This window comes from Urocampus carinirostris, chromosome 7 (genome assembly GCF_059441175.1).
Source record: "Urocampus carinirostris isolate Australia breed hairy pipefish chromosome 7, RoL_Ucar_1.0, whole genome shotgun sequence".
NCBI lineage: Eukaryota > Metazoa > Chordata > Actinopteri > Syngnathiformes > Syngnathidae > Urocampus > Urocampus carinirostris.
Genome location: NC_142355.1, coordinates 2,006,231 through 2,027,603, shown reverse-complemented (window position 1 = coordinate 2,027,603; position 21,373 = coordinate 2,006,231). Strand labels below are relative to the sequence as shown.

The following is a 21,373-nucleotide window of genomic DNA, read 5'->3' as shown; positions in this document are numbered from 1 at the left end:
CGCGGGCCGCCTGTTTGACACCTGTGACTTAAATAAAGCCAGTGAGCAGCGTGTATATTTTACAATGAGAAAGAAAGAAAAAGAGAGAGAGGGAGAGAGCGCGAGAAACAAAAGAGGTAAAAAGTCATGAGAGAGGGGGAAAAGAAAGGGAGAAGAAGAAAGAAATCCAAAGAGAAATAGAAAGACAGAAGGAGAGAAAAGAGAAAAGAAATCGCAAAGGGTTGGAAGAGAGAAAGAGAAGAGAGAAAAGGAAGTAAGAGCAAAAGAAGTTAAAAAGACAGAAAGAGAGAAAGAAACAAAGAGCAACAAAGGAAGAGAAAAAGAGAGACACAGAGAGTGAAAGAGACAGAGTGGGAGAAAGAAGAGAGAGAGAGATAGGAAAATAAATACAAGTACGGTGTCTTTGTCCGAGGCACCTGGCATCAAGTTGACATATTTCAACCTGCAGCTTGTTTTTCTCTTGCGCTTCTCTGAGTGTTGTCTCGCGGGCCGGATATAATCCCTTAGCGGGCCTGATCTGGCCAGCGGGCCACCTGTTTGACACCTGTGACATAAATTGAACAGATTTATTTCCCATTAGGAAATACCTTAGGGCTATAAAGCACAATAATACCAAAAATGAGCTTTCCTGTTATTTGTTTTAAGGAAAGTCTGGAAAAAAAAAACGATTTTGAACTATGGATGATGCAGGCTGCAACAATAAAGGCAGATGTGTAAATTAAATATTCCACTTCAGCTAATGACATTTTTAGAAAAAAGTGAACTGCTTAATTTGACAAGACAAATTTTCTACACAGGACACAAATTCACTCTTATGTGATGATTCTCATGATTTTCAAAATTTCAATCCTGCGTCCTATGCAGAGATGTGCCGAATGTAAACCCAGAACCATCGAGCGGGAAAAAGTAACAATGAGACAGATATTGTTGATCGCACAAAATCCTTTATAGTCAAATAAATAAAATCCTTCACTAAACACCACACCAATATTTTGTCTAGTTCTGTTGATAACAGGACTCTGACGCAGGACGGCAGGCGTTGTTTTGAGAAACGCTCGGCGTTGTTTTGACTATTCCAGACATCGCGACGCTCTTCGACGAGACGGTGAAGCCCAGGGGGGGCTTCCTTGGCACGACTATGGGAGGAGTTGGCACACCATTTTGCGGGGAGAAGATGGCCAATAGGAGAGAGCTAAAGGACTTCAGAGGAAGGCTTCCCAGAGACTCCAACGTCGCTAATTCGTCCGTTTTCGATGGAGTACAATTAACGTATTTTCCGCACTATAGGGCGCACCGGGTTATAGGGCGCACCCCCAAAAAATAGTTTTTGGTCCTATATCTTCCATAGATAAGGCGCACCGGATTATAAGGCGCTACAATGGGAACGTCGACAAAACAGTCCGATGATTCAGTCCAACTGATTACCCCCTTAACATTCCCAAAGCTTGCAAAGAAGCAAATACGTGTCGTAGACACGTGCGGATGCGGTGTCCGTACGATGTCACTTAAATGCGTCGTTTCAAATATCATTCGGAAGGTTAAAGTCTTGGAATTCAAGAAATGCCAACCATTCCTTAGTTTCTATTTTCTTTTTTGCTCGCAACTTTACTGTGCATATGACAATAAACACTTGGAATTGAGTTGAATTCACTCAACTCATCACAGCAACATCAAGATCGTTCTAAAACAAGATACAGGGAAAATATAAAGCCGCATAACTCACCTAAGTTCTCACGTTCAATAATGATACGCAATCATGGTCTTCTTACAACCGTGAGTGAAGTAAATCCAGGAGAGTAAATTATTTGCAAATACAGACTAATAAAACATGTTTCTTTATGGCGTAGCTTAGCAAGCTTGCTATTCAGTCATCTTTTTCGGCCAATGCAGGGTTTGTTTTGGCCCTCTAGCGTATCCGAGGCTCCGAATAACTTCAGCCAATAGCGATCGATGTAACGGATGATTGACACATCTTTTTCTGCCAATTGCAGGGTTTGTTTTGGCCCTCTAGCGTATCCGAGGCTCCGAATAACTTTAGCCAATAGCGATCGATTTAACGGATGATTGACACATCTTTTTCGGCCAATTGCAGGGTTTGTTTCGGCCCTCTAGCCAATCCGAGGCTCTGAATAACTTTAGCCAATAGCGATCGATTCAAATGATGATTGACACATCGGTTAGCCAATGAAACGCCGGTATATAAATCCCAGCATACACCGCAGACTACTCCACGTTCGGGGGAAAATCGAGTCGGCGGCTGTTGCGTAAGTTGCGAGACCTTGCGATTTAATATTGAGCCATATATAAGGCGCACTGTATTATAAGGCGCATGGTCAGCTTTTGAAAAAAATTAAGACTTTTAGGTGCGCCTTATAGTGCGGCAAATACGGTAGTTAAATTGTTAATGAAATGAAATCTGCCCCCTGTGAAAATGTCGGCTTTCTTGTTCACCTTTTCCATCAAGAAACGAGCGCGCATAAATTGTTGGGTGAATGTAGGTTGTGTTTGGTTAATGGAATCAGAAAACTAATTCGAAACAATTTGGTAACCTTTGTCAAAATTTCAATCCTGCGTCTTATCCAGAGATGTGCCGAATGTAAACCCGGAACCATCGAGCAGGAAAAAGTAAGAATGAGACAGATATTGTTGATGAAGCCTCAAGCAGAGATGGGCAGAGTAGCCAAACGTTTTACTCAAGTAAAATCACTATTACTTTAGAATAATACTACTAAAGTAGAAGTAAAATTAGTCATCCAAATACTTACTTGAGTAAAAGTAAAAAAGTACTTGGTGAAAAAATTACTCAAGTACTCAGTAACGGTAGGAATGTCGTATTTATTGTTTTTTTAAAACAACCAATTCAATCATCAAATTATCAAAGCCCATTCAATCAAAAATAGATATGTTTACTTTAAAAGTGCCGTATTTTCCGCACTATAAGGCGCACCTAAAAGTCTTAATTTTTTTCAAAAGCTGACCATGCGCCTTATAATACAGTGCGCCTTATATATGGCTCAATATTAAATCGCAAGGTCTCGCAACTTACGCAACACCCGCCGACTTGATTTTCCCCCGAACGTGGAGTCGTCCGCGGTGTATGCTGGGATTTATATACTGGCGTTTCATTGGCTAACCGATGTGTCAATCATCATTTGAATCGATCGCTATTGGCTAAAGTTATTCGGAGCCTCGGATAGGCTAGAGGGCCAAAACAAACCCTTCAATTGGCCGAAAAAGATGTGTCAATCATCCGTTAAATTGATCGCTATTGGCTGAAGTTATTCGGAGCCTCGGATAGGCTAGAGGGCCAAAACAAACCCTGCAATTGGCCGAAAAAAGATGACTGAATAGCAAGCTTGCTAAACTACGCCATAAAGAAACATGTTTCATTAGTCTGTATTTGTAAATATTTGACTCTCCTGGATTTACTACACTCACGGTTGTAAGAAGACCATGATTGCGTATCATTATTGAACGTGAGAACTTAGGTAAGTTATGCGGCTTTATATTTTCCCGCTATCTTGTTTTAGAACGATTTTGATGTTGCTGTGATGAGTTGCGTGAATTAAACTCAATTCCAAGTGTTTATTGTCATATGCACAGTAAAGTTGCGAGCGAAAAAGAAAATAGAAACTAAGGAATGGTTGGCATTTCTTGAATCCCAAGACTTTAACCTTCCGAATGATATTTGAAACGATGCGTTTGAGTGACATCGTACGGACACCGCATCCGCACGTGTCTACGACACGTATTTGCTTCTTTGCAAGCTTTGGGAATGTTAAGGGGGTAATCAGTTTGACTGAATCATCTGACTGTTTTGTCCACGTTCCCATTGTAGCGCCTTATAATCCGGTGCGCCTTATCTATGGAAGATATAGGACCAAAAACTATTTTTTGGGGGTGCGCCCTATAACCCGGTGCGCCCTATAGTGCGGAAAATACGGTAATTATAGCTATGTATAGTATTATACAGTAGTGCAAAGAGTGCAAGAGGAGCAGCTAACTAGATGTGCAAAATGGGCAGTCAGGTGAACAACTCACTATACAATAACAATACCACTGGAGTACGATAGTGCAGAGGAGAAATGAGCTATGTAACATTGACAGAAGGCATAGGAGAAATCACAAAATTGTATAAATAAAAGCATGCTGTTGATCGACTAGAGACCAGGATGTAATATCTTTTGATCAACTTGAATAGGCTCCAACTTTTCCACAACCCTAATAAGGACAAGCAAGCACTTTCAAAAAACATGAAAAAAAACCCTACCCCTCTTGTTTTTGTCAAAGGAGCTTTGTTGTTTGGTACTTTTGAGAGAATGTCGGTCTGCTTGCAGCGTATCTTCATTATGTCTGCAAACGAGGCGCATCCGTGCCAGTGTGACGTCAATGTGTAATGATGTGAACCATGCTTAAAAGTGTAATTTAATGCTTTAATATGGACCACAAAACCGAGCAAGAGTGAAATGCGAAACCACCTGCAGGCACACATCTTGGCTGGTAGAACCAAAATAATGTCAGATAAAGTGGAACCTCGGTTCTCGACCATAATCCGTTCCAGAACCCTGTTCGAAAAGCGATTTGTTCGAAAACAGAAATCATTTTTCCCATAACAAATAATGTAAATCGTTTTAATCCGTTCCAACACCCTGAATGTTTACCTTTGTTTACCTTTAAGACACAAATAACATAAATGGAACCCAGGCTAATCTTCCGTACGAAAGATTACGCTAACATGAACGTGTAAAAATTAAAAGGATAGGATTTTTTACCTTTGTGGTGGTCAGCAGAAGGCGCAGATGGACGGTGAGAGGGATGGAGAAAGAAGGAAAATGATTGTTTGGAAGGAGAGTCCCCTTCCATAAACACTTCGGGGAGCTCTTCTGTCTGAGGGGTGCTCACACGTTCGAATTTCTTTGCTACGGATGACTGGCTACAGGGTGTTCTTTTCTCTTAAAATATATATCCAATGACACTTGCTTCTGCCTTCTTTTTAGCACTTTTCGGAAGTGGTTCATGACAGTGTCATTAAAGTCATGATGACTCTGGTGGCTGCAGCTTCATCGGCGTGGTGAAATTCTGTAACTCGGCCCATTTGCTACAGATTCGTTTAATCTCGGACGTCCCCTAGTGTATTGGAGGTGCAATTACACCTGAGGAAATTAAAAGGAGTAAAAAAATGTGATGTGAAACATCCACCCCGGCGTTTGAACTTTCGAATTTCTCGAATTTTTTGTCCGGACTCCCATTTGTTCGAACTGAGAGGCGTTCGAAAACCGAGGTTCCACTGTACCGTGATATTTCTCAATTCAAATCTACTCTCCCATACAAATACAATGCTAATATTCTAACTCCAATGAGAATGTACAATTTGGCTTTACAGCTTTCCTTTTGGATCCAAATCAAAAAGCAGGGAATGGAACGGCAGGTTTCGACAGAGTATTTTTGTCCTCCCCCTGGTGTTGTCTAGGCCTGTGGGGGTTTCCAGCCTGCTGTCGACAGCGGGGAAATGTGAGCATGGAATGAGCATGGCTTTGTGGTTTCTAATCCTCAAAGGAAGGGAGCCGGTTCTTTGCACGCTGCCAGGATAGGAGCCAGCATTCCAGAAAATACACGATCATTGAATTCCTCCGTGCTGATACGTTCGTATTTACGGGGTTGAAGTGTTTCAATTAAAAAGGGGGCTGAAATTTGCTAGATCCTGACCGTCTTCTGAACATCAGGTCATTGCAGCATCGGGAAACGTATCAAACACGGTGTTCTCGTTTGCGTCCTAGACGCATCATTTTTGCTGGGGACGCAACTTTTTTGACACAAAATTGTCATTATTACCCGATTATTTTTTTTAACAAAGATTTACCGCACTCCAAACTTTTCGTCAGGCAGATTCGCCATTGTTGTTTTGGTCTCGCGGTTCGAGTTTTCGTCTGCACGCCGATCTCGGCCAACGAGATCTTGTTGCTTCGAGATGATGTCATTGTTGTGGTGCTTGTCGTCGAGTTAAGGTGAAAATCAACACAAAATTGATCATTTCTTCAGTGTCAGTAATAAGTCGAAACATAATGCAGAAAGTGATAACAACGGAAATAATTCCGGCACGAAAAAACGGTGGAGAAATTCTTCAGAAGATCGCGAAGGCAAGGAAAACACGTGTGTTAAGGCGAACGATTCGACTAAAGACAATAAACAAAAGAATACTCCTAGCAAGAAAAGGACTTTTCTGCCAAAATGGACTAAATCATATTCCTGGTTACGCTATGAGGAGGATGATAATGGAGGCTACATGTTCTGTGATGCGTGTACCCAGCGTGACAAAAAAACTGGACTGCATAAATCATTTTGCAATACGAACTTTCAGAACAGCACAATGGATCGGCACAACGGCAATGAAAACCACAAATTAGCTTTGGAAATTCTGTTGCTGCAGAAAGAGAGAGGCAAGTATGAACAGATACGACATCAAAAAGAAGAAGGGCCATGCTTTCACTGCTAAAGATAGTTAAGTGGATGGCAGTATTTTCAGTATTTTGTATAATGTACAATATTGTGAACGGAAAAATCTGAAGCGATACCTGCTTTGTCTTACCAATTAACTGTGATGATTAAAACTGAATGAAAATATAGATTTATATAATTATTTCAGCAATATTATTTTGTATAATTTACAATATTGTTGTGAACTGAAAAATCTGAAGTGATAACTGATTTGTATTACCAATAAACAGTGAATATTAAAACTGAATGAATATATAGATTTATATTATATATTTGTCGCCGAATTACAATTTCAACCTGGATAAGACTAAATTTTGGGGACCCATAGATCTCTGTTGGGACCCATGGATTTTTGAGCATGCGGGACCCATCACTTTTCACAGCTCAAATGAACACTGCAAACATCATCATTATTGTCAGATGGGATTCAAAGAACCTTGCTCCGTCTTTGTTTTCCTGTGGCTAATATGAGCGAGAAAATCTCATCAAATATTATTGCTGGAGGCAACAGAGCCAAGGCACATGCTGAGCATGACCTTTTATTGTAGAGACAATCAGGAGTAGTGAATGTGCCTTCAATAAGAAGGAATTTATTAATGCTCGTTTTTTTACTCCATGCCCCCCCCCACCCCCATCAATATATACATTGAATAATATTCATTCCTTCTCAAAACTCCGTATTCAAATTGGAGTTTTGAGAAGGGTTGGGAGGACTACAGTGGAACCTCGGTTTTCGAACGCCTCTCAGTTCGGACAAATCGGTGTTCGACTAAAAATTTCGAGAAATTCTTGCTTCGCTGTTCGGTCAAAAAATCGGAGTTCGAACGCCGGTACGCTGGGGTGCGATGGTGAGCGGCGTACGGGTGTTTTAGCCCCTAATTATGCCTCCGAAGAAGGTCGGTGCAAGCAGGACAGGTGAAAAAAGACAAGTTGTTCGTAAAACTATTGCCTTTAAGAAAGACATAATAGCTAAATATGAAAGAGGTGTACGAATTTCCGATCTTGCTAGTGAATACAGCGTGGCTAAATCTACTATCAGTACGATAGTAAAGAATAAGGAGGCTGTGAAATCGAGTGATGCGGCTAAGGAAGTTAGCGCTATAAGCAAGCAACTGCCGCAAGTTTTGGAAGAGGTTGAAAAACTTTTGATGATTTTTCTCTCCCCTCCGTCCATCACAAAGGTAAGAAATCCTATTCATAATCCTTTTTTTTATTTTTACACGTTCATGTTAGCGTAATCTTTCGTACGGAAGATTACGATAACGCGAACAAACGATTAGCCTCAGTTAGCTTTGTTTACGTAGAACATTCAGGGCGTTTGAATGGAGCTCCCTTTCCAATGAAGCGCTCGTCACTTTTTGTGGGGACCCAGGTGCTAAATGACGTGTAAACGACCTGATTTTTTTATTTTTACACGTTTTTGTTAGCGTAATCTTTCGTACGGAAGATTACACTAACGCGAACGTACGATTAGCCTGAGTTAGCTTCATGTTTATATTCAAGGTAAACATTCAGGGTGTTGGAACGGATTAAAACGATTTTACATTACTTTTAATGGGAAAAAAACGATTTCGGTGATCGTACAAATCCGTTTTCGAACAGTGTTCTGGAACGGATTATGGTCGAGAACCGAGGTTCCACTGTACTTTAAAACTCACTTGATTACTTTCAATTAGTTTTGGATCACTCCAATTCTAAATACTGTCACAAACCAGAAACGGACACAGGACCCAATAGCGCTCGTTTTCTCAGTTTTTATTGAAAAAAAGAGAGTAGGGCTTGCTCCCACGATCAGATGGCGAACGGACAAAAGGAGAGAGCGGTGCGGAAGTGGCACTTCCGTGTCTGGCGAGGAGGATCGGAGACAGGCGGGAATAGTGAGTCGTTGGCCGGGACTGGAGATCAAAGGCGGTGTCGAGTTTGTATACAAGGTCGGTAGCAGGAGGCAGGCAGGTAACGGGGCAAAATAGGTCAGGTAACAGGCAGGCAGAATGGGGCGTAATCAGGTCCGGAAACAAGTCAGCAACAAAGATCAGGCAGAAAAAGCAGGGCAAAAACGGAGTCGGACAAAAAACGCTGGCATGGAAAGAGTGTCTTGCTTGTAAACATACACATACACAAAATTCCGTAAAATCAGAATGATGATCTGGCTTTATTAATAGACACGCCCAACGTTCCCTCTAAGCTGCGTGTGTGCGCAATTGCGCACTACCCAGAGCTTTTCGGCGCACAAGAAAACCTAGCCGGCTCACAAAAACCAGGGCTCGAAATTGCTAATTAAGAAGCGGATTAAGTCAAAGTTACGGTGCATGAAGGTAAAATTACAAGGGTTCCCTCTGACGTTGTGTTCTAAATGCGGTATTTCGAAGTCAAGGTCGAAGTAGAACGAAGTTGAGTAAAGTCAGTAGAGTTTTTCGAGAACCGCCTTCTTCGGCTCAGCTCACTAAAAGGAACCGGCTCTTTCGGTCCTAAACGGCTCTTCAGGTTGTTTTTGCTTCTTTTATCCCTATATGGCCAAATATTATGTAAAATGATGCACAAAATGATTTAAAAGAAGAATAGAACAAAAAAGAAAAAAATACCAAAATCAAAAAGTAGTGAAAAGCTGAGAAAAAAAGAGACAAAAGGAAGAGAAAAAAGAAGGAAAAATTCAGAAAAAAAGCCAGAAAAAAGAAAATCAAAGGAAAAAAAGTAAATAGAGAACAAAAAGAAAAAAGTAACAGCTAGGAAAAAATAAACACAATGAGATTTTTTTTAAAGGAATTAAAAAAAATGGAAAAAAACAGGCAAAAAGAAGAAAAAGTTTGTGTTGCATTCAAATAATTTCCAATTATACCAAGTCAACCTTGTTGCCAACATTGTACTTCCACAAAAAAAATATGATTAAATAGAGTTGTGTATCGTGCAACCGACTCAATAAGCCCCCAAAAATGTTAGTATTATGCGACAAAAGATACCAGAAATGGAAACCTTGTGAAAGAATTGTTGTAAAAACAAATGACATTTGTAGGCCGTACAACCTTTGCAATAATACATGAGTCAATTCATTCAAAAGTGAAAAAATAAATTGCATTGACGGAAACTCAGTAAAATGTAACGTGATGTCATGTTTTGGACATGTTTGGTAATGACTTAGTTGCCACACTTGGGATTGCGGTTGCTCGCTGTTGTTTCAAGCGTTGCTCACCGACTTTGTGTGAACGCTCAGACCCGTAGAAAATTACAGGGAACATTGGACACGCCTTAAAAGTACAGTCCAGTCACGCTGGAATAAAAACAAAATACGAGGCACCTTGGCATCTCGACCGCAGATTGCGCCCTATTTGATCGTGACTGGGGTGGGAGTGGAATCTCATTTTTGGGATATCTTAAAATGTTTTTCATTTTGCATGAGGTAATTATGCTTCCAGTCACTACAGCGTTTTGCTTCATCTTCAGCATCAGAAGAAAAACCGTGACCATGAGTTTTCTGCCCGCTCATTATATCTCCGACTGCACCCCAAAAAGCTTTCATGAAGAAACAATTCTTTGTAGCTCGGCTGTGAGATGCAGCGAAGTTCATAAAAGACTCGCTCACTCAAGGAAAGAAGCAGATCATTTCTCACCAATGTAACCACACATTCCCGTTTATCTACCCCGCACATCAATAGTAATAGAGATAAAATGGCCACCTTTGAGATGATTACACAGATTTAAAAAGTCTGACTTTAGTGGTTGGAGATAAGCATCTCTGAAGAGAGAATGATGTTTGTTGGAACTGTTTCCTAGTAATTGTTCAAGCCCATTGGTGCTTTATTGGAAAGGTCGCCTACAGGTAAACATTACATGGCCACTCCAACACATTCCAATATGCATACCTTAGGGCAGCTTTCACTGTTACTATCCACCATATTTATCTCATTCCCACGCTTGTAGATCCAAGATGGCGGCGCGCGCGAGTGCAGCGGCTTCAGGCTCTCCAGTTCGTCTTTTGTTTTTCGGTGTTCTTTTATCCCTCATATTTTCCCTCTGACTCTTTTCACAACTACAACAACATCCACAACATCCCGAGGGATATACAGAGACCACCGGATCTCCCTGGGTGATCTGCCTGCCGAAAACGACGGAGCAAAAGTAAAAAGCTGCCGGTCGGGCCTAGGCTAAGAAGGCGACCACACAGACCTGCGCTTCCAAGCATGTTCCTGACCAACGCCAGATCCATCGTCCACAAAATGAGCGAATTTGAGCTGCGGATCGCCACCAACAGCTTCGTCTGAAATTGCAATATTTTTGGCATCACAGAGTCTTGGCTTCCCCGACGCCACAGTCCAACTAGCAGGACGCACGCTTCACTGGCACGACCGAGACGGACACTCCGGTAAAAACAGGGGTGGGGGACTATGCGCTGCAATAACAGCCGAATCATTGACACACACTGCTCACTCAATATATAGTTTCTAGCAGTATCGTGTTGACCGTTTTATCTACCGAGAGAGCTAACTGTGGTCATTGTGGTTGCTGTTTACGTTCCACCGGATGCTAACTTTAGCATAGCGCTAAATCTCCTGCCCGCTGCTATCAATAAACAGCAGCTTGCACACCCCGACGGAGCTTTTATCGTCGCCGGCGACTTTAATCAGGCATGCTTAAGGACTGTACTTCCCAAATTCATTCAATACGTGGACAAAGCAACCAGGGGAAAAAACACTGGACCGTGTTTACAGTAAGATCAAACATCTAGTTGGATCCGGCCATCTCTGTCTGTCCCTCACCCCCTCATACTCCCCCCTCCGGAGGAAAACAAAGCCTGCAACAAAACAGTACAAACATCTGTTTCCAGGGTTGGGTAGGGTTACTTTAACTTGATTACTTTCAATTACTTTTGGATGACTCCAATACCAAATATGCTAATAAAAGACAAAAGAAACTAAATATGAATAAAATGACTCAATTTTGTGCAGGCTTAGGGAGTAAGGGTACACATGGAACGGCAAAAATGACGTTGGCAAGCTGTTTGGATTTATTTTCAATTTGTTTCTGTCGCATTTTATGTTCGTTTTGCCGGAGATCAAAGAGATCAAAGCCAGGAGAGAAAGCTTACCACGTGTTGTGAGTCATCATTTTATTCATTTTTAGTTTCTTTTGTCTTTTATTACCATATTTGGTATTGGAGTAATCCAAAAGTAATTGAAAGTAATCAAGTTAAAGTAACCCTTCCCAACCCTGTTTGTTCCTTTATCTTCTTTGTTTTCCGTCCAATTTTGTTTTCAGAATATATTCAACCCATGTTGTAACAATGACAATAAAGGTGTATTCTATTCTATTCTATTTTATTCAAATTATATAAAGTTTCCATCCTTTCATCTCCCATGGCACACACAAATACATCCACATGAGCACTGCATTTTGATTTTTTTTTTCTTTCTTGTCTCTTAACAAGTCTGTTTCACTTTGATCAAATATGTCATTGTCTTGCTCAAAATATGTGCCATCCCATAGCTCCGTACTACCATCCCATCCACTGTTGCTTTTGCACCTTGAAGGTTATTTGCAATGTTACACTGACACCAATAAGTGCAGTTTTTTATAACTCACAGCCTTGAGCATTGAGCACTTGAATGAAAAATGCAGAACTAGGTCAGGGCATGGCAAGCAAGTAGGCAAGCAATAAATTATTGGCTTATAAAAAAGCCCCTGATTTGCTCTAGGAGGTGGAGTGCAAGACAAGACAGCCTAAAGGTCCGAATAAAAGCCACACTTGATGCTTTAAAACAAATCAACCTGATTTTTATCCTCTCTTGACGCCGTTTTCGGGGAGGTGCTTTTCCTCTACCCTGCCTATTACAAGATTTCCATTTTCGTTATTCCTTTTGTAATGGGCAGTTCTGCTTTGTTGCTTTGCAGAAAGTCTAGAGTCCTTAGGGATTCTCTATAGCACAACTTTTCAGATTTTACCAGTTCCCAGCTTTAAGGTATTCTCCGTTCAGTGGTGCCTCCAGAAATGTTTCATAGATGTGGCCAGAAGGGGCCACTTAAATCTTGGGGTGGCACACCAAAACCAAAAGCCATCATTTCAGGTTATTGAAGTAAGAAGGTCAGGGGGAAACCATCAGAGAGATTCAAGGACACAGCTACTCATCTACTTTGGTGTATTGTGAAGTAAGAGTAATAGTAATAGTAATATTTGCAGACGACACTAACGTTTTCTATTCAAATGATAACTATGTTGATTTGGTAACCTGTATTCATTGTGAACTAATTAACCTAAAAGTATGAATGGATATAAATAAATTATCTTTAAATTTAAATAAAACCAAAGTAATATTCTTTGGTAATGTCACGAGACCGGACCAGATCGGAGGCAGGAGGCGGGAAGGGTGAACTCATTCGCGTAAACGATCAGTTACTTTTATTAAGAAAATAAAAGTCGTCCAACACTCAGGGACAAAAACAAAAACAGGCTTACAGGCAAACAGGAACTCAGACTAGGAATACTCACAAAACAGGCTTTTACTCAGAACGGGCAAGTACAGGTTTCCTCAAGTCAAACAGAACAGAATAATGAAAAATAATGCAATGAACCCGCAACCGGCAATCCCCAAAACCCGCCCTTGAGAAGCACACACGCAAATTAGAAAATCTGCTACAGCCGGTGCCAAGGGGGCGGGGTCAGCCGGTCGCCACGGCGACCATGCTGGACATGACAGGTAATCGTAAGGCAAATCAAGATTTAGAAGTAAAAATGGATGGTGTTGCAATAGACATTGTATCAGAAATTACGTTTTTAGGGGTCATAATAGACAATAAATTAAGTTGGAAAACACACATCAGACACATACAAACTAAGGTATCTAAAAGCATTTCAATAATTAAGAAAACCAAATTACTTTTAAACTATGATGCATTGTAATTATGATATTGTTCTCTAGTTTTGCCATACTTAACATATTGTGCAAAAGTCTGCGGCAATCATTACAAAAATTCACTACAGCCCCTTTTTATCCTCCAAAAACGTGCAATTGGAACCATACACAGGGTAGGATATTGGGATCATACCAATATTTTATTCATGCAGTCCAAATGATTAAAATTGGATGATTTAATAAAGTTTTTCACTTCACAACTGTTATTTAAGGTCAACAAAAACATAGAGCCAGAAAACATACAAAAATGATTCACTAGGGAAGAGGGAAATTATAACTTGAGGGGCTGTAGTGAATTCAAAATCCCAAAGGTGAGAACAACCAGGAAAGGTATGTGTGTGTCTGTGTGCGGAGTCAAACTTTGGAATAATTTACAAGATGAGATCAAACAATGTCCAACTATTCATGTGTTCAAATTTAAATACAAAAAACACATTATTATAGATATGATGTTTATTTTTATTGTTGTTATTATCATTGGTGCCGCAATGATATTTGGTAACTGGTGGCATTATGACGTTGGGGGATGGGTATTACGAAGATTAGTGTATAAAATATGCAATTATTGTAATTATTATAATTATTGATATCTGACCTATGTAATAAGTATATCCATGAGATTTTGTTATATTGGACATAAGAGGAAAGGTGAATTTGTAAAATGTATTTAATAGGGAAGATAAAGGGGTAGGGAAAATCAGCATCTGCTTCTGACTACCCCTTTTCGAACATGTTATGTGACATTATTTTGTTGTTGACTCATTGTTTTTGTCCTGTTTTTATTTTATACTGTTTTATTGATAAGAGGGAGAGAAGGGCTTGCTTCCTCGATCCGAGGATCGACGGACCAAGTTAACAAAATTGCCTCTAGATGTTGCTTGTGCTCCACAAGAAATCTTATTTTTTTCCTCTGAAGGATGCTAAAATTTCCTACACTGATAAACAAAATTAACTTCCGTTAAAACCTGTTCAAAATAGTTGCCCACCAGGCATGTTCTTCAAGATTTTTCAGTTCACAACAATATTGTACATTACACAAAATAATATTGCTGAAATAATTACATTAATCTATATATTCATTCAGTTTTAATCATTACAGTTAATTGGTAATACAAAGCAAGTTATCACTTCAGATTTTTCAGTTCATCCATTCTTCGTGGTTTGCTGTCCCGCCACAGTTGTAATGCCTTCTCAAGGTCCAATCCATTATCATCCTCTTTATAGCATACCAGGAATATAATTTTGTCCATTTTGGCAGAAAAATCCTTTTCTTGCTCGGAGTATTCTTTTGTTTATTTTCTTTCGTCGAATCGTTCGCTTCAAAACACGCGTTTTCCTAGCCTCCGCGATCTTGCAAAGAATTTCTCCGCCGTTTTTTCGTGCCGGAATTATTGCAGTTGTCATCACTTTCTGCTTTATGTTTTGACTTATTACTGACACTGAAGAAATTACCAATTTTGGGTTGATTTTCACCTTAACTTGACGACAAGCACCACAACAATGACGTCATCTCGAAGCAACGAGCTCTCGTTGGCCGAGATCGGCGTGCAGACGAAAACTCGAACCGCGAGACCAAAACAACAATGGTGGATCTGCCTGACGAAAAGTTTGGACTGCGGTAAATCTTTGTTAAAAAAAAAAGATCGGGTAATAATGACAATTTTGTGTCAAAGAAGTTGCGTCCCGGGGACGCACGTTGATTTGACACTATGCGTCCCCAGCAAAAAACAGGCGTCTAGGACGCAGGGACGCGGGAAAACGAGAACACTGCCATAGCTTCGTGGGGTGTACGCTTCTTGAAACCTAAACAAAGATGTTCTTTACATCAAAAGGCGGGTAATTAAATTTAAGATAAACGTGAGGAGTCTCGCTCTAGTGAGTGAAACTTCATTGGCGGGCCGCTCGGGGCCTTGGCATTTCACTGTCACCCCGGTGACAAGGACATGACACCTTGAAGCTCCCATGACTTGCATTACTGCCATCTCCTGCTTCATTTCATCATCTCATTAGATGAATTGATGGAGCTCCTGTGACTACATATATTCCCAAGGTTACAGAACGTGCTAGGTACTGCATACCTGTCAACCTCTACGGCTCCATGGCCTTACAACTGTCGTATTTTCCCTTACAAAATATATATATTTTTCAAACGTGTTTATTTATGTAGTTTAACATGTTGTATTGTACATTTGTTCCGTTATATCATATATATTACTAATTAACAAAAATGAAGTTGCTTGGACGTTCACTGTAGAAGGAAACAATACATGCAAATAGAATTAAGCAGAATAATACATTTTCTTATTCAAATTATTATTTCATTTTCTGCATTAAAATATTTTTGGTAATATACTGATTAAAGGGATAACCACAAACCTGTCTTTTTTAATTTCTCCTTTTACACATCCTTTTTTCACAACTTCTTGATACAACATAATAATTCGTAATATAATGCATCATAGCAAGTGAGCGGTTTGAGAGCCGGCTCTCTTTAACGAGTTGAGCCTAAAAAGCCGGTTCTCTAAAAAGAGACTGACTATCACTACACAACTCGAACTCGAGATCGGCGTGCAGACGAAAACTCAAACCGCGAGACCAAAACAACAATGGTGGATCTGCCTGACGAAAAGTTTGGAGTGCAGTAAATCTTTGTTAAAAAAAGATAATGACAATTTCATGACAAAAAAGTTGCGTCCCGGGGACGCACGTTGATTTGACACGATGCGTCCCCAGCAAAAATGATGTGTCTAGGACGCAGGGACGCGGGCAAACCAGAACACTGGGATTGTCTTTTTTGTACTTTGTAGTTACATGTTGTTCAAAATCCTCTATATGTTCACTGTATTGTAATGTTGTGAGAATGTTTTTTTTAGCCAACTAAGTTTGAATATTGTCAAGAAGTTTGGAATCCCCACAATTAAAACCTGAACTTAGACACAAGACATCCAAGAGTTTTTGGGAAATTTAAAAGGTATACACCTAGTGTGTTTAAAACAATATTGAGTTCTTAATGCATACCTGTCAACCTGTACGTTTTTGCCGTACAAAGTACGTTCATTATGCATTTTAAGACGTGTACGACGTACAAGAAAATCTGTACGGAAAAACGCAAATTTGTCAATTATGGGTACACCGACTATCACAAAATGGAAAATCAATCAAGTCAAACCAGTTCGCCGCGGTAGCCTCTATCTCGGTATCGTTTTTTTCGTTGCAAACAAAGCGAGCAATTTGATGCTACTGTGCCCATGCGTCTGCCGCCTGGGAATTTCCCATCATGCATCATTCTGAAAAAAAATATATAAAAATATGGTGCAGGATTATTTTGTATTTTGTAAGGGAAAATACGACAGTTTGTACGGGCATGGAGCCGTGCAGGTTGACAGGTATATTAATGTCCTATTAATGTAAACTAAAACATATCATATCTTGTCTGTAATGTGAAAAAGTTTGCTTAATGAACTATACTATCTTATTAAGAATTAGAGCACTTTTTGTTGGTCTACAAGCAACTACCTTACCTTGGTTTACTCCAATTATTTTTCAAAGTAAATTGTTAATTTATCTTAACTAAAATATAGTAGTTTTTTTCTGTATTATCACTCGCTCGGTCTTGCTATTGTATTTATATGATTTAGTTTATATTAGCCCATGTGGTATTGGGAGTAATCCAAATATAATTGAGATTAGTCAAATTACATAACTGCAATATTATACTATTCGGATTAAAATACGGATTCTATTTTTCAACTGGTAACTAGTAAAGTAACAACATGACCCTGCCGACAACACTAATGGACTTTTGCGGGTTATGAAAACTTTAGCTCCTGGTTACTTATAGCTTTATCTGCAGGAAAACCTGTAGATCAAATTAAACGTTTTTTTTAAGCAGGGTGAGGAAGCTAATGGAAAAAAAATATATTTTATGACATGCCATTCCAGGGACTTTGGGACTGTCTGAGTCTGGCTTGATAAAGCAGCGTTAAAGGAATAAAGTGATCTGGAAAAGTCTGATATTGGGTCCTTGCCTCCAGGTGAGCACACGATCAAATGGAGCCGTTTGTTTGAAGCCAGGCAGGCTGCATGGCTGCACACAGCTGTGGTTTAGTGATAAAAAAGGGAAGCTTTTATAGGGGTCCATCGCATGCTCTGTTTTGTTTCTCCATCGATCATCACAGTTTTAGCTGACGGTGGGACGCTCAACAGCCACGTGAATTAAGACAGTGTTTCCCATAGCATAGAAAGTCTCAGGCCAGACGCCAGGGTGTAATTCAGGGGTCAGGAACCTTTTTGACCCAAAGAGCCATAAAAGCAAAAAATGTTTTAAAAAGAAATTGAGAGAGCCACATTATATATTTTCAGACAAAATTGAAAAAAATTCCAAAGACGCTCTCTAGACAAAAGCTAATTCTTCTGCACATTTTATTTCACTATGTGTCATTTGATGATTTTATCAAATGTATGAAAAGATAATAATGCCAAATCCTGTGTCCCAAATCAATGTCAATATGCCATTTACAATTTGTCTTCCACCTTCAGTTAAGAGTGTTGAGGCCATTTTTTTCCATGAAATTTGTCCTGAATAACGGTTTCAAAACAATGTGCATGCAAAGTTCTTTTGTAAAAATGTCACAAATTACTGCAAATGATAAGCATATTCACTTTCGGTGTAGATTGCACTGAGCGAGAGTGAGAGAAGGAAGTGCCTTGCGCTGTGTGCTGGGATCCGCCCACCTGTACTGCTCACCCAATCAAAGTCGTTTGCCAGCATCAGTTTAAATGGTTTCTTATCGAACTTCTGCATGAAGTTGCTCAGGAGGTAGAGCGCTCGTCTTTGGATCAAGGGATCCCAGTTTGAATCCCGGCTTGTCCGTGTTACATGTCGAAGTGTCCTTGGGTAAGACACTGAACCCCTAATACCCCCAATAAGCAGGTTAGCGTCTTACATGGCTGTAATACAAGGCCGCTATTGGGAAATGTGAAGCACACTGTAAAGCGCTTTGGGAAGTCATTGACTTGAAAAGCGCTATAGAAATGCAGATCATTTCATTTCATTTCATAACAGAACAAGACTCTAGAATTAAGTTTATGATTAATCTACTTTTAACATTCATTGCATGAATATGACATCACTGTTTTCCATCTGCCATCAGTATGTACCTGTATTTACTCATCTTCATTCATGCAATGTTTGCGTTGCGTCATCTGCTACAAGCCACGAGAACTCCTCTTTCCACGATGCTTTTAATGTACGTTTACGTTTTGTAGCGTCATAAATGTTGTTAGCTTCTTTTGAATCTTTCTTCTGGGGATGAGGTTTTGGCTTGATTCCTAACCACTGATCGTTTTTTCTTGTGTACTCTGTGCGTCTACTTTGGAACATGGTATGCAAATGCACGACCTTATAGCGCTCGGGAAAGTTCGGAAGCACGAAGTTATTCGATGCAGGCTTCTGATCGGCTGCCGAGTATGCAAATTGCCAAACAAACCGAAATTCCGAAATTTCCAAACCGAACGAAGATTTCGAAAACGGAATAAAGCAACCGTTTGATTTGAAAAAAAACAAAAAAAAACCTGAAAGATTTTTCTTTCTTTAAAAAGTTGTCGGCCACCCGGGCGGAGACGTTTTGTAAGTCTTACGCCCGAAGTAAAAGATGCACGCCCCGGGCGTCCGGGCTGATGTTATTTCAAACACTAATCACGGCCTCAGTCAGCTTATTGCTCAAGTACTAATAAACTCTTTTCTCATCTTTTTGGTGGTTTGAGTTGACCTTCGGACAGTATTTAAAACATGCCTTTTCTTACTTTTACCATTTTCAGCAAAAACCCAGAGGATGAGCATGAAATCACTGTTCACAACCACCCCCGCTTCCTGTTTCCTAATGTGTTGCGAGTACCGAACAGCTCTGATGAAAGTAATATAAAAGCAGGGGCAAATACAGAATAGTAAAACATGTTTTCTTTGTGCCGTAGTGCAACCCAATGTGTGATTCACATTCATCTTTTTCGGCCAATTGCAGGCTTTGTTTCGCCCCTTTAGCCTATGCGAGCCTGTAAATGATAAAAAGGATCCGCCCCCTTTACCACTGAATAACTTTAGCCAATAGTGACTGATTCAAATGATGATTGACACATTGGTTAGGAAATGAAACGCCGGTATATAAATCCCAGCATACACCTTAAACGACTTCTCCTACAAGGGGAAATCGAGTCGGCGGCTGCTTGCCTTAGTTGCAAGACTTTGCGACTTAATATTGATCCATATATAAGGCGCACTGTATTACAAGACGCATGGTCAGCTTTTGAAAAAAATAAAGGCTTTTAGGTGCGCCTTATAGTGCGGAAAATACGGTAAATACATTCACAATTTCATTATATAATTTTTTTTGGTTTGAACAATTTTATTGACGCTATTTACCGCAAATAAACAATGTGGGGTTTGAACAATTTTTCTCGACAATTTTAACAGCACTTAAGCATATTCACAATTTCGTTATCCATTTAAAACAAATGATTTAACGTCATCAAAATATAGTTGGAAATGTTTTTTGTTTTAAGAATAAATCTTGTTCATCAGTTGAATACGTGCATGGTGACCAGGGTTGGGTAGGGTTACTTTAACTGGATTACTTTCAATTAGTTTGGGATTACTCCAGTACCAAATATGCTAATAAAAGACAAAAGAAACTCAATATAAAATGACTCAATTTCGTGCAGGCTTGGGGAGTAACGGAATACATGGAATGATGTTGGCAAGCGTTTTGGATTGATTTTCATTTTGTTTCTGTCGCATTTTATGTTCGTTTTGCCGGAGATCAGAGAGATCAAAGCCAGGAGAGAAAGCTTATCACGTGTTGTGAGTCATCATTTTATTCATATTTAGTTTCTTTTGTCTTTTATTAGCATATTTGGTATTGGAGTAATCCAAAAGTAATTGAAAGTAATCCAGGTAAAGTAACCCTACCCAACCCTGATGGTGACATGGAAGGCTCTCTGGCAGCCCGGCAGTTCGGGAGCCGCCATCCCAGAAGGCCGACCCCTGCCGCCGGCTTGCTGTCTCCGCCTCCGCCTCCAATAACAACAGAGGAGCGACCTCAGCCAAGCCAAGCCAGCCGCCAAGCCCCACGACCGTCTTCAACCCTTTTCACCAAATCTAACTTCAACTCATATTTTACTTTTACGCGAATTGAACAAAATGGCCTTTTTTACTCGGACGGCGGTAAAGTAGTTCTGTGCAAAAGTCCAACAGGCGACGTATGCGACGCGGAGGAAGTTTTTCACCCCCACTTTTTGGCCCCCAAAAAGAATCAAATTCGGGAGAAAAGGAAGGCGTATGATGTGGATCTGGTACATTCTACTCAGCTCAAGAACAGTTGGTAAGTTTGAAAGAACTTAAAAAGTTTACCTAATGGTGGGAGATGCGCGGGTGGTCGCGGGATTGGGGAGGAGGGGCCGACGCTCCCCGACGTGGTGTTTGTATCTCTCCGCCGACAACCTGGAGGCTTTCTCGCTCTCTGGGGAGAAAAAATGTGTATTTTGGACAAAATGGCGACTGTCGTTGAGGGATTTTGTGATACCTTCGTTTATTTCAATGGTGTAAGCGACTAGTAGCTATCCACACTTTTCATCCTTCCGGATTTCCCCCAACGAGGGGAACTCGTGACGCCAGCCCAAAAAAGTGTTTCCCGGGCGGACTATGGCAGACGGGCCGCTACGCGACTTACTTCCAACGGCTTTACATCGACACATAACGGGACACTTTACTGGTTTCGTGTAGTCTTTCCACACAACAGAAATAGGAAAAGTTGGACACCATGTCCTGATGTTGAAAAAATATATTTCTATTTGTGTATTAAGTAATGGCAGCATATTCATAACTAATAAACACGACCTGTTAACATACCTGTCAAGCTCCAGGGCTCCATGCTCTTACAAACTGTCCTATTTTCCCTTACAAAATTCAAAATAATCTTGCA

General features: G+C 40.2%; 1 protein-coding gene and 1 long non-coding RNA gene across 2 annotated transcripts in view; one reads left to right on the top strand and one right to left on the bottom strand.

Annotated features, from left to right (window-relative positions):
• Nucleotides 1-413: 413 nt before the first annotated feature.
• Nucleotides 414-21,110, bottom strand: LOC148362100 (uncharacterized). Its single transcript, XR_015850843.1, has 3 exons — nt 20,975-21,110; nt 20,803-20,911; nt 414-544 (listed from the first exon to the last, which is right to left on the bottom strand). It is a non-coding gene; the product is annotated as an uncharacterized LOC148362100 (long non-coding RNA).
• The window catches only part of ldlrad3 (low density lipoprotein receptor class A domain containing 3), a 67,505-nt gene continuing 66,561 nt past the window's right edge, over nt 20,430-21,373 (top strand). Inside the window, exon 1 of the mRNA XM_088339527.1 lies at nt 20,430-20,773. Coding sequence (XP_088195653.1) covers nt 20,731-20,773 — 43 coding nt within the window. The 5' untranslated portion in view covers nt 20,430-20,730. The remainder of the gene's footprint in view (nt 20,774-21,373) is intronic.